This window comes from Camelina sativa, chromosome 18 (assembly GCF_030686135.1).
Source record: "Camelina sativa cultivar CO46 ecotype springtype chromosome 18, ASM3068613v1".
Classification (NCBI taxonomy): Eukaryota; Viridiplantae; Streptophyta; class Magnoliopsida; order Brassicales; family Brassicaceae; genus Camelina; species Camelina sativa.
In genome coordinates, this window is record NC_141897.1 from 3,371,407 (window position 1) to 3,383,407 (window position 12,001).

A 12,001-nucleotide genomic window follows, 5' to 3' on the forward strand; every position below is an offset into this window, starting at 1 on the left:
TAATAATCAAACTAGTATAGGCTTGATTCTTTGTCTAAGAACTCACATACAGAACCTACGCATTCCTAACGACAGAGCTTCTCCAGAAACAACAAACAATTGGTACTTATACAACGTTAAAGAACAACATGTCTTGCTGTATTAAATTCCCAGAGGTCTGATATAAAGCATACCATAAAGCCTAGAGTAATTAATCAATATACAAACGCACTCAGGGATTCATAGAGTAATCAAGTTTAATGTCAATAAATTCTAGGCTTAACTTTAAAATAAAAACACTGTTCTTCAGTGACATAATCAATGACTAATAATCTGACATTTGCGAGAACACTTGACGAATGTATGAAGCTCCTTGGAGATATCTGTAGCCTGCTTGGTTGTAGGGGAATCACTAAAACACAGAACGAGTTTCTTTAGAACTCTTGAATTCTCAAGAAAGTACCCCGCTAGTGTCTTCCCAGTCTCTTCCTCTATAATCATTCCTTTAATCTCAACACGTTCAAGAGTCGACGACAAACAATGAGGCACATATCTCAGTTTAATCTGAACTGGATGCGTCGAAACGGAAAGCTCCTGATAATAATAAAAACAGGAAACTATATCTTTCAAATAATGTTCTTAGTTGTTACCGCTAAATCATAGACTCAAACAGATTCTTACCAAGATGAGGCTCTTAAGATTTTGGAAGTTCTCAAGAAAGACCAATAGATGTAACAATGAGTTGGGGAACGCAGCCTGCAAACGATATAAGTTACCGAACTGGGGAAGCGGTGCAAGTTTCAAGTAACGATCAAGAACCTGCCAGAAGAAAGAAAATGATATAAGTAACAATTATATTATAGAGGATTAAAGTATATATGATAGTTGTTATGTATACCTCCATAGTACGCTTAGAGATGATCATATGCCTTACACTAGAAATACCGGTGAGAAAATGACGGATAGTATTTCTCTTGTTGAAGCTCCCTAGTTTCAAATGACTGCTACCAATCTCTACATCGAATTTAGTATCCATATCGATCGTGAGCAAAGAACTCAGATTGTTTACCACAATCCTATCAGATTGATTATCTTTAAAACTCATAAACTCGAGCCGTGGAGCATCGATCTCAACAGAGAAATCAGTACCACCCCTATCGTTCGCAAAGGTGTAACGAAACCTTTTCAGACTCCTAGATCTCACACGAAGAAACACCAGAAACTCTACATTGATACGATCAATAGTTCTAACAAATGTAAGATCTTCAAGAACAGGACAGTCTGAGATGAGGTTCTCCACAACCAAAGGACCATCCACACAATAAAAATTGTTTTCCAAATGCATGGTCTTCAGACAAGGTAGAGAAACAACCAACCTTGGATTTACAAGCCCTACCCTTACAAGCTTTAAAAACACCAATGTCTTGCTTTTATAAATGTCGTGAGGCATGAAATCTCTTATACTTGGCATCATATCAGCCTCAACATCTAAATGTTTAACTTTGCGATCAACCATGGTCCCTAGCAACTCCCCCAATCGATCACCATAGTTAATGAATTCGTTATATTTTATCTTGAACTTTTGTAGTCTTGACTTGTGGTTAATTGATAGGTTCTCTGAAGCATTAAACTCCAGAAGCTTATCAATGAAGCTAGCAAAGGCTTGTCCATTAAGTGGGAAATTATTGACATTTAAGTCAATTACAGGAACCATAAGCCAGAGACGTTCCCATCTCTTAGACAAAACGCTTGTCCTGACTGAATCTTTGGTGGGAAGGTAAGAGAGTATCTGAGTTAGCAAATAATCCGGCAATTCGTTGATGTTATTGCAATCCATCATGAAACCCTAACATTTCGGGAAAAAAATAATAACATTAAAAAACCCAAAAAAAAAACCCTTCAGAATTATCCCTAAAATCTAGGGTACAAGTCTATTTAACGTCATTTATTTACAGAGTGAACTGGGTGTGAGAATAACTCACCGTTGATACAATTTGCTCGACAGATTTCACTGTTTAGTTGTTTATACAATCGATTACTTCATTTTGGGTCACAAACTCACAATTCACATATGGAGTCAACTATTTTTGGGTGGCGCTTGAGATGGAGTTCAGATGAGAAAGGTGATCATATCAATCACGTCATAAAAATATATAGGCGACTCGTGGTGTTTCGAGGAAACGGTATAAATACGAAGCAAATATTGAAACCTAATCTGTCATTTTGAGATATGACCATATCTAAGATTATGGTTCTGAATGGAGACACGTCGATGTGGCCATACCTCAAATGACACGTGGATTAGGTATGACCATAATCTTAGATATGGCAGCCCATACTTCAAAATGACGTGGATTACGTTTTAATATTTTTTTTTGTATTTATACCGTTTTCTGCGAGCACCACTAGCTGCCTATAAATATTAAAATCTAATCCACATGTCATTTTGAGGTAGCTGCATATGTTTCCATTCACCATTTTTATTGAATTACAAAACAGTTCACTTTTAAAAAGAATAAAATATTACTGAACTTTTTGTAATTCAGTTATATATAAATAAAAAAAATTTGCTATCATTAGTAATACTTCATTACCGCTCTTCCACATATTCCCAATCTCCCTCGCCCTCTAGTCCATTGGCTTGTTGCCACACCGCTATTCACCCTCTCCTCCGCTGCAAACCACATCATCGATACAATACATATATGATATTGATAACATCATTATTTTATCCATTTTAGCTATAGTTTTAGTATGCATTTAGGAAAAGTTTGATATGATTTCAATACTTTAATGTCTATTATTAAGTATTTTAGGTTTCAAGAAGGTTTTACAGGTTTTATTGCAAAAAAGACCAAAAGACAAGGAAAATACGTTTTAGGAAAGATTCAGAGCTTTACAGTACGGGCACATTTGAAGAACTTCCAGGACTTACATTTTGACGTACGTGGTGTCTATAGAAAGCTGAGATAGTCATCTTTCTTCTCGAAGTAGAATCAAGTCAATCAGGTTACTCACCAGGAAGTTATGCCCTATTTACCGAAACGTATCTTAAACCGACGTAAGGAGAAGCAACAAGCGAATGGGCTTTTATTGAAGGCCTGACCAGCGACCACCACGGCGGCCCAGTCTAGCATTCACCACGTTCTAGAAGCTTCCTACGCCGCCTTTTTCCATGCACTTATCAAGAGAAGACGTTTCTAACCTTACAAAACCCTAAACCTAGACAAAACCCTAGGGTTTAGAGTGTGCCTTCACCTGCCTCCAAAGAGATCACGACCAGAAGAACAGCCACGAACAGCAGCCCTCTCTCGTCCATCTCTTGAAGCTTTGAAGTTCACTAAACTCTTTCTATTCTATTTGCTTTGTACTTTGTTTCTAAGGGAGAAGATCCTTACAACTTTGTTCGAGAACCATTGAAGTAATATCTAAAACCCTTTTCTCTTTTTATTCTTTTATGTTTATGAATTATTTAAATCTTGCTTTGATGATTCTCTTAAACATGCTAGAGTAGTTTTCTAGTTGGGTTTAAAAGGATAAATAAAAGGGGGGAGATGATCTTAGTTTAGTTGGCAATTTTTAGGGTTTGTTATATTTAAATTCTGTTTATTCTATGCTTTAATTCTAAGTCTTTGCTTAATGCTTTAAGTTAGCCTCATGAACTAACTATGATCTAAAGTGTGTGTGCTTTGCCAAAAGCTTGCATGTGTGCTTGACCTAGCTTAGATGTGTGGGGAGACATAGGAAGCACATACCCCTTAACTATGGAATTCCATGGATTAGAATCGAACCTGTTTTAAATGCTTTGATCTATGCGTCGTTGCCTGCGGCAGTTGAGTAACGGATTGTAGAGATCTTAGACGGTTATCTTGAGAACTTTAAGTTAATGGTTCATTAGTGTTTCGTAGTCCGAGTTTTTGATAAACAAACTAACCCTAAACTTTCCTAGATAGATAAATCATTGAACCCCTGTGATTCCCCTTGATGCCCAACGCTTGTTTTATTATTTTTACTTGCATTTTATTTACGTTTATTTGCTTACTACGACAGTGGCAACCTAAACCCCCATTTTATTTAGTCCTAGCCTTACTTACTTCCGTTGGATTCTGTTGAACAACAACTCTCTCTCTGTGAGATCAATCCTTAAATACTACTACCGATTAGCTGTGCACTTGTAGCAGTTGTGTGGTCTTTTTAAGGTAAAAGATTTTGGAGCGAAATAAACCACGCATCAGATATACATATGTATTTTTCTTTTATTTAATTATTTTTTAAGAAAACAAATAATTATTTATTCAGTAAAGAAAATCATTATTTCCTTTACTTTTGTAGTTACTTCATTTTGTAAAAAAAATTAATTTTAAATACATTAATGTTGTTTCTTAAACATTTTTAACTATAATTTTTTAAAAAGTTATTTATGGTACCTCTCAAATCTATAGCAAGAATATAATTTATTTTCTGCGAAAAGCAAAAATATAATTATTTTAAAAAATGGCGCATATCCATAGCAATTTTTGCTAGGAATTTACCACTACAAGAAATATCAACATTGATAGCATAAAAAGATAGCTCATTTTCCTGAACTGCTATGAAAGATCTATGTTTATTTTAATTTCTATATCATAGTACTAAATGAATGCTAAGATAAAAAATCACGAAAAGGAAAGCTAAAATCGTTTATTCCGCCAATACTTAGCGAAAAATTTCACTTAAACCGCCATGTATCCTAGATCTAAAATTTTTTAAGTCCCACATCCCATTGACAACAACACAAAAAAACTTTCACTTTTCCATAGAGAGAAAGAACAAAAAAAAAATCCTCCTAAATCAAACCTAGGTCCTCGGTCTCATGAGAGCACAAATCAATCTTTCCTCTCGATCCATCTACATCACCATGTGGATAAGAAGCGTCTCCTCTCATCTCAAAACCCTAGCCGCCGGTGTCGTCGCTGCTTCTCCTTGTCTCCTCTCATCTCAAAACACTTTTTTCCCCCTTTTCTTTTCTTCTGAGTTTTGATAAGAGAGAGAGAGAGAGTCACTATAAAGGTAAAGTATATCATCATCCTTACTCCCTCACTTCCATTGTTTCTTCGTTTCATTTTCTTTCCTTATTTCTTCGCTTGACTAGAGAAATGTGTTCGATTCCTCTTATTGGTACAAAAAATCTGAAGTTTTCTTGTTTTATTAAGAAAATATTGAACCTTACGTTTTTGGGTAAGCTAATCACTCTACCAAGTTATCAAATTCCTCTTATTGGTACGTGCTCTGTGATCTCTATTTAGTTACACTATCAAATTTATTTACAAACAATTGGCAGGCTAGAGTTTTATTTCTCTTCTTTGTTCTGATCCACAATTGTCCTTCTTCTCTCAGATTTTTGTTTCCTGGGTTTTGTCTGGGAGGAATCAGTCGGCGAATCTACATTACTCTCTCTGTCTCTCTCTCTGGCATTGTTGCTGCTGGGTTTAAACTTTTTCTCAAAATCGAAACTTTATCGGGATTTGATTGACAACTAAACCCTAACAATTGGTTTGTGGAAGGATGGAATAAAGATTGTAGGATTTTATTGACTCTTAGCTTTGTTGTTTTTTTCCCAAATTTAGGAGCTTTGGTGTGTACTGTCATCTTTCCTAAATATGCTATACATATTTTCTCAACCTTTTTTCTTAGAGTTATACTCATATTGCTTGTGTTTTTCAAAAGGAGGAGAAGGAGATTGAAATTGAAGATGCATATAAAGAAGAAGAGTGTGTGAGCGATATTGACCTCTGTGATGGGAAGAATCCTTTAGCCGTGGTTGAATATGTCAATGATATGCATACTTTCTACAGGAAATCTGAGGTAACTTGGTCTTGTTCAACACACATTTTTGCTTTTCTGTTCTTTATCATTATGGGCTTCTAGTTTCAAGGACTTGGTACTTATCTATGTTTAATTCATTCTTATGATTCTGCAGAAACTTAGTTGTGTGCCTCAGCTTCTCTTTTCTAAAACTACGGAATTTTGTTTCGTTTCTTCTTATGTTCTCCAAGTTTTATAGATAGAGAAGCTTCTCTTTTCTTTTAATCACAAGACATGTTAGTATTTTGAATGGTTAGTTAGTACATTAGTGTGATTGTTCTTGTTTTGTCTAAACGTTTAACTACGTTACAGGTTTTTGCATTGAGAGATGGATGATAGTGAAGGTAAGCATCAAACTTGTTTAATTGGTTTGGTTTATGATACATCAATTGGTGAATTGTTAGTTGTTTGATTTCCTGCTGGTTCATGATGTTCAGTTTCATGTTCAAGGCTTGTCTCTATTTGTCTAATGCTTGGCAGTGAATTGCTCTACTAAATGTTCATGCACTGGTGTTTTGTTTGATACAGGACGAGCCCATCTGAGTTTATTGCTCTACTAAGTACTTAGTTTACTAGTGGTTAGTGTCCCTCATGACTAGCTATTCCCGAGATACAAGGTTGTGGTAATGTCTAATATTCTGGAAATTCTCTTAGTTTTTTAGCCTTGAGTTAAGGACTTAAGTTAATATGAAAGAGCTTTGCTTTTCCTTGAACACAGGTACAATCGTTAGTTAAGGCAATGAAGGACGAGGATGGTGTGGCTAGAGCCGCGAAAATCTGGTTGTTGGTGTTACGAGTTCAAAGATCTAGTTGGTGGCACTTAGAATGTTTGTTTTATTTTGTTTCAATACTTGGCTGCACTTAAGATATTAGTATAAAACTTGGTATGGTCTTATGTATGACATTGTTTTGGTTAAAATATTTATATTATATATAGATGATGTATGAAATATGAAACCTATATAGAAATAAATTTAAATAAATTTTGTAATATAAACTAAATCGTTTTAATAGAGCTATGGTAGAAGCTCCTAAGATAGCATGAAAAATGACTTATTACATTATTTTAAAAACTTAAAAAAGTGTGTTAACAAAGCATTTCGCTACTGCTATGGTTGAAGACTTTAACATAGCATACATATCTGGCGTTATTGTATATGTGGTACCTACGATAACAGTGGCCTAACATAGCGTTTGTGAAAAAGCTATGAATGACATATTATAACTTTTCTCTACTGCTATCAATGTAGATATGTGTTGTAGTGTACTAGACATATTTTGTGAGGGATATGTTATAGAAGATTTTTTCCGCAAAAACAGACTATCACATACTTGTTGTGATGTCCGTTCGACCAAGGCCATATCACCAATTTTTTTGCATGCACCTTTTGGTTCAGAATTTCATCTAAAAATTAAGAAGATTTTTTTTCTTTTTTTGACCGCAAAAATCATGATACTTTAAACACTCTGGAATCTGCTAGGAGAAAATTGTTCCACGTACTCAATCGCTCTTAGCGAGACAATCGACACCAACATTGTTTGTTCTAGCAATAAATGATATCGAAAACACAGAAAAACTCTCTCTCAGCCTAGAAAAAATTTCCACCTCCGTAGTTAAAGTTGGCCAATCGTCCATTTCATCAAGTATCTTAGGAATGCTTGAACAATCTGTTTCAAATCGCACCTTATATATTATAGCTGTTTAATAGCATCGTTTCCATCGCCCATAGCAGTCCATCTGACTCGGCATGGAGAGGAGTAAGCTGGCGTGCAAGTCCCATATTTTTTGCGAGTAGTCGCACCTTATTATAGCTGTTTAAAATTTTAATTAAATATGAAAAAACAGTTTATATTTTTGCCGTCAAATAATGAATTAGATACGACATTTAACATTATAAAATTCACCTAGAAAAAAAAATTGTTTTATACACATTTCATGACAGCTGGGATTTTAATCTCTCTAGCCCCTTTTCCTTCATATCTAATTTGAAAAACCCCACTTATTCTCACTACCCTTTCCCTTTCCAATATTATTAAAATCCAACTCTACCCTTCTTATATTATATTATAAATTTAAATCTAAAATAAAAAATAAAAATAACCAAGATAATAAAACCTTATCTCTTCTCTCTCATTAACCACGAAAAAAATGCGAGATTTGTAAAAAAATTAGGGATTGCAGATATGGGACAACTAGGACCATTGAATACAACTATGTAAAAAATTACAGATACAAAAATTTGATGCAACTGACAAATGAGTACAATTATGTTGATGGACTGCTACGGAAAAATATAAAATTATAGACCGTTTTTTTCTCTTTTCTTTGCAGTTGACAATGAAAATACTTCAGTCATACGCTTTCTTTATGATGGATACTATTCAAGTATTAGAAAAAATATACGATGGATTTCAAGAGAAGATAAATAATTGTATTGTCTTGCTTAATTTGCAGAATTTTATTAAATTAGAAAACTTAGAACCAATATATAAAAACTTAGTCTTTTAAGATTACATTGTATATAACAACCACAAAATTTTAACATATAGATCTACTTCACATGTAAAAAACAAATTTAAATCATAGAAATCCAAATTCTTAAATAGACAACCTTAGTCTTTTAAAGTTACTTTGTATATAACAACCACAAGTTATGAAAATCAAGAAATAATGGTGGTTTCAAACATTTAAATACAAGATAACATAGTAAATGTATTTTGATTACGTAATATCATAAATACAAATAAAATTTTGATTTAGAGTACAGAAGAACTAATTTTTGTGGTTTATAGAACAAAAAACAACTATGTTCATTTTTGTACAACTGAAAAACTATATGACTTTTTGCTGGGGCAAAATATTATTTTACACATGTTAGTTCTTTGACGGCGCTAGATGTCCTGTCCCAATGTGAACTTTTGACGGCGAGGAAAGTTAAACACAAAATACATAGTTGTACTTAGATTTACTCAGTTGTACCAAAATAATTGTCAAATGAGACATATTTTAACTATTTCTTCAAAGACATAGTTGTACTTAGATTTACTCGGTGGTACCAAAATACTTTATTTGTTATCTCCAGAACATAGTTGTCTCTAAAAATTTCAGTTGTACCTGAAAATACCAGTTGCATAAACACAAAAGACAAATATCCAAATGAACATCCAAGTTTTCAAATACACAAACAAAGATCAGTTCTTTTTTCCCAATCATAAAAAGAGCAGTGATGAACTTTGATGGAGAGAGCATCCTCTTCTCTCTTAGAGCTTCATGTTTTCCTTTACCATCAATAGAGCAGATTCGCCTACTTTTCCATGACATCGGAGTCGAAGAAAAAGAAGATGAGAAGAAAAAACAGAAGAAGATGAGAAGATTCATTTGATTCAGATTCACCAAAGTCGAAGAAGAAGATTAGAAAATAAAAAGAGAATAAAGAAATTAGGTGATTAAGATTCAAAGTGGATATGGATAATCCAAAACTAATATGGGTCTAGATCCAAAATAAGGTTGGGTTGTAAATATATCAAAAATTTTAAATTTATTAGTCTTTAACTAGATATCTAAATAAAAATAAATATTCAAATATATGTGTTTTATTAGGGGTTAAATAGAACGGAAATGGAGATGAAGGGCCCGAGAGATTAAAGTCCTAACAGCTGTAGGTACCGACTTAAAATAGTATTAAATTAATTAAAATTTAATTTGAACTTCAAACGTCGATTTCCTCAAGACTTCGAAAACTCGTGTCTCGTGAATATGAATCAGCTTTTCTATCTTCATGATATTTATTTATCTTTCCCAAACGAACCTCAATTTCTTCTTCTTTCTCTGGTACTTGTTACCTCTAAAGCTCTTTCTTCGACTGAAGAAGAAGAAGAAGAAGAAGAAGAAGGAACTGTACAAAATGAAAGAGAGATTAAACCCCAAAATCAGAAAACCCAACACTAATAATAATTCATCTTCCAAGAAGTTCACTGTTTCGTTTCTCTCTGTTTTCTTAGTCTTCCTCTTTGTTAACACCTTCTTCTACACAAGCTTTTACTCTGATTCTGGCTCAGATTCCCGAGAAAGTTTCGATTTTTCTGGGAATTCGAGTAAAACCAAGGTTTACATGTACGACTTGCCGACGAATTTTACTTACGGAGTTATCGAGCAGCACGGCTTAGCTCGCGGCGGAGATAACAAAATTGATGACGTCTCCGGGTTGAAATATCCGGGTCATCAGCATATGCACGAGTGGTATCTCTTCTCGGATCTTACCCGACCCGAAAATCAACGGGTCGGGTCTCCAATTGTCAGGGTTTTCGATCCGGCTGAGGCGGATTTGTTCTATGTCTCTGCTTTCTCTTCGTTAAGCTTGATTGTGAATTCGGGTCGACCCGGTCACTCTGGATCCGGGTTTGGGTACAGTGATGAGGAGATGCAGGAGAGTTTGGTGGGTTGGTTGGAAGGTCAAGAGTGGTGGAGGAGGAACAACGGGAGGGATCACGTGATCGTTGCAGGTGACCCGAATGCGTTGAAACGGGTCATGGATCGGGTCAAGAATGCGGTTTTGCTTGTAGCGGATTTTGGCCGGTTAAGAGCTGACCAAGGGTCGCTTGTGAAAGACGTAATCATACCTTATTCTCATAGGATTGATGCTTATGAAGGCGAGTTTGGAGTTAAGCAGAGGAACAACTTGTTGTTCTTCATGGGAAATCGATATCGTAAAGATGTAAGATTTTGTGATCTATGCTGTTCTTGAATCTTGCATTTGGAATAGAGTTTTTAGAAGTTGAGTACTTCTGAGTTAGATATAGAGAATCCCGCCATGGTTACTAGTTAGTGTTCTTGTTTGCTCATTTGTGTGATTGGAAGAAACTGCGGAAAGGTGTAACGCGGATGCTGATTTTGACAATGTTTGTTTCTAATGTGATCTGTTGTGTGTGTTTGACAGGGAGGAAGAGCGCGAGATTTGCTTTTCAAGCTTCTTGAGAACGAAGACGATGTTGTGATCAAACATGGAACACAAACAAGAGAGAATAGGAGTGAAGCTAAACAAGGAATGCATACTTCTAAGTTTTGTCTACATCCAGCTGGTGATACTCCTACTGCTTGCAGATTATTTGATTCAATAGCCAGTTTATGTGTTCCGGTGATTGTAAGTGATGGCATTGAGCTACCTTTTGAAGATGTTATAGACTACAGAAAGTTCTGTATATTCTTGAAGAGTGATGCTGCGTTGAAACCGGGGTTTGTGGTTAAGAAGCTGAGGAAAGTGAAACCAGAAAAGATTATAAAGTACCAAAAGACAATGAAAGAGGTAAAAAGAGTTTCTTGCTTTGTCTTCTTGGAGTTCCTTTGGATATAATGAAAACAAGTATGTGAAATTTTTGGACTTGGTTCGTGTAGGTTGATATTTCGACTATACACATCCAAATGGAAGTCTGAACGAAATCTGGAGACAAGTTACTCAGAAGATACCGCTAATCAAACTGATGATCAATCGAGAGAAGCGCATGATAAAGAGAGAAGGAAGTGTCCCACAATGTTCTTGTTTATGCTCAAACCTGACCGGGATCATCCATGGTGTCTAGCAGATTTTTAAGCCTTTCGCAAAACTGAACCAAGTACAGTAAGTACATTATTTGTTCAGGACTTACTGGATCCCACAATGGATTAACAAGCGAGCTCACTATTAATGATGAATCAAAGACTGGAAGGACAAAGAAAACGTTTCCTAAACCAAGCTATGAATGACGCTGTTGCCTGGTGAAACTTGGTGTTGGTGGTTTGTTCTGATCGACCTTATCCTAAATTTGCCAGACAAGATCAGTATAACGGAAGCGTAAGATCTAGGCCTGGGCATAAAAACCGTACCTGAATACCTAACCCGGAACCCGACCCGAAAAACTGGGTTCGGGTTGGGTACGGGTTTGTCTATAAAACCCTATTAAGTTCTATTTTCTAATACCCGTGGATTCGGGTTAGGGTCGGGTAATATCCGGTACCCGTTTGGGTACCCATTAAACCCGAACATATAAACATATTTATAATATTTATCATTAATATAATGCAATTACCCCAAATTATGATTATAATTTTGAATATTTCATTTAGTTTTATACCTAAATATCAAAAATAATCAAAATATCTGAAATATTTTGTTATGTAAGTCAAAATTTAACTAAATTTATT

At 35.1% G+C, this 12,001-nt stretch overlaps 2 protein-coding genes and 1 long non-coding RNA gene across 19 annotated transcripts; 2 read left to right on the top strand and 1 right to left on the bottom strand.

Annotated features, from left to right (window-relative positions):
• Window positions 1-111: 111 nt before the first annotated feature.
• On the bottom strand, window positions 112-2,150 carry LOC104763109 (F-box/FBD/LRR-repeat protein At2g26030-like). Its single transcript, XM_010486525.3, has 4 exons — window positions 1,962-2,150; window positions 878-1,825; window positions 661-798; window positions 112-573 (listed from the first exon to the last, which is right to left on the bottom strand). Exons 2-4 carry the CDS (start codon window positions 1,817-1,819, stop codon window positions 298-300), a joined length of 1,356 nt encoding a protein of 451 aa, XP_010484827.3. The 5' UTR covers window positions 1,820-1,825; window positions 1,962-2,150; the 3' UTR covers window positions 112-297.
• A 2,404-nt stretch (window positions 2,151-4,554) lies between these two features.
• On the top strand, window positions 4,555-6,773 carry LOC104760440 (uncharacterized). 17 transcript variants are annotated; one of them, XR_015588229.1, is made up of 6 exons: window positions 4,555-5,028; window positions 5,356-5,537; window positions 5,686-5,823; window positions 6,136-6,167; window positions 6,352-6,446; window positions 6,542-6,773. It is a non-coding gene; the product is annotated as an uncharacterized LOC104760440 (long non-coding RNA). The 17 variants fall into 17 exon arrangements; XR_015588230.1 differs by having other exon boundaries at window positions 4,575-5,028; window positions 5,356-5,593; XR_015588224.1 differs by having other exon boundaries at window positions 4,576-5,238; window positions 5,356-5,593; window positions 6,352-6,440.
• Window positions 6,774-9,461: 2,688 nt separating this feature from the next.
• Window positions 9,462-11,892, top strand: LOC104760441 (putative arabinosyltransferase ARAD2). The gene is made up of 3 exons (XM_010483367.2): window positions 9,462-10,538; window positions 10,761-11,126; window positions 11,216-11,892. The coding sequence occupies exons 1-3, from the start codon at window positions 9,603-9,605 to the stop codon at window positions 11,252-11,254; spliced, it is 1,341 nt and encodes a 446-aa protein (XP_010481669.2). The 5' UTR covers window positions 9,462-9,602; the 3' UTR covers window positions 11,255-11,892.
• Window positions 11,893-12,001: the final 109 nt, after the last annotated feature.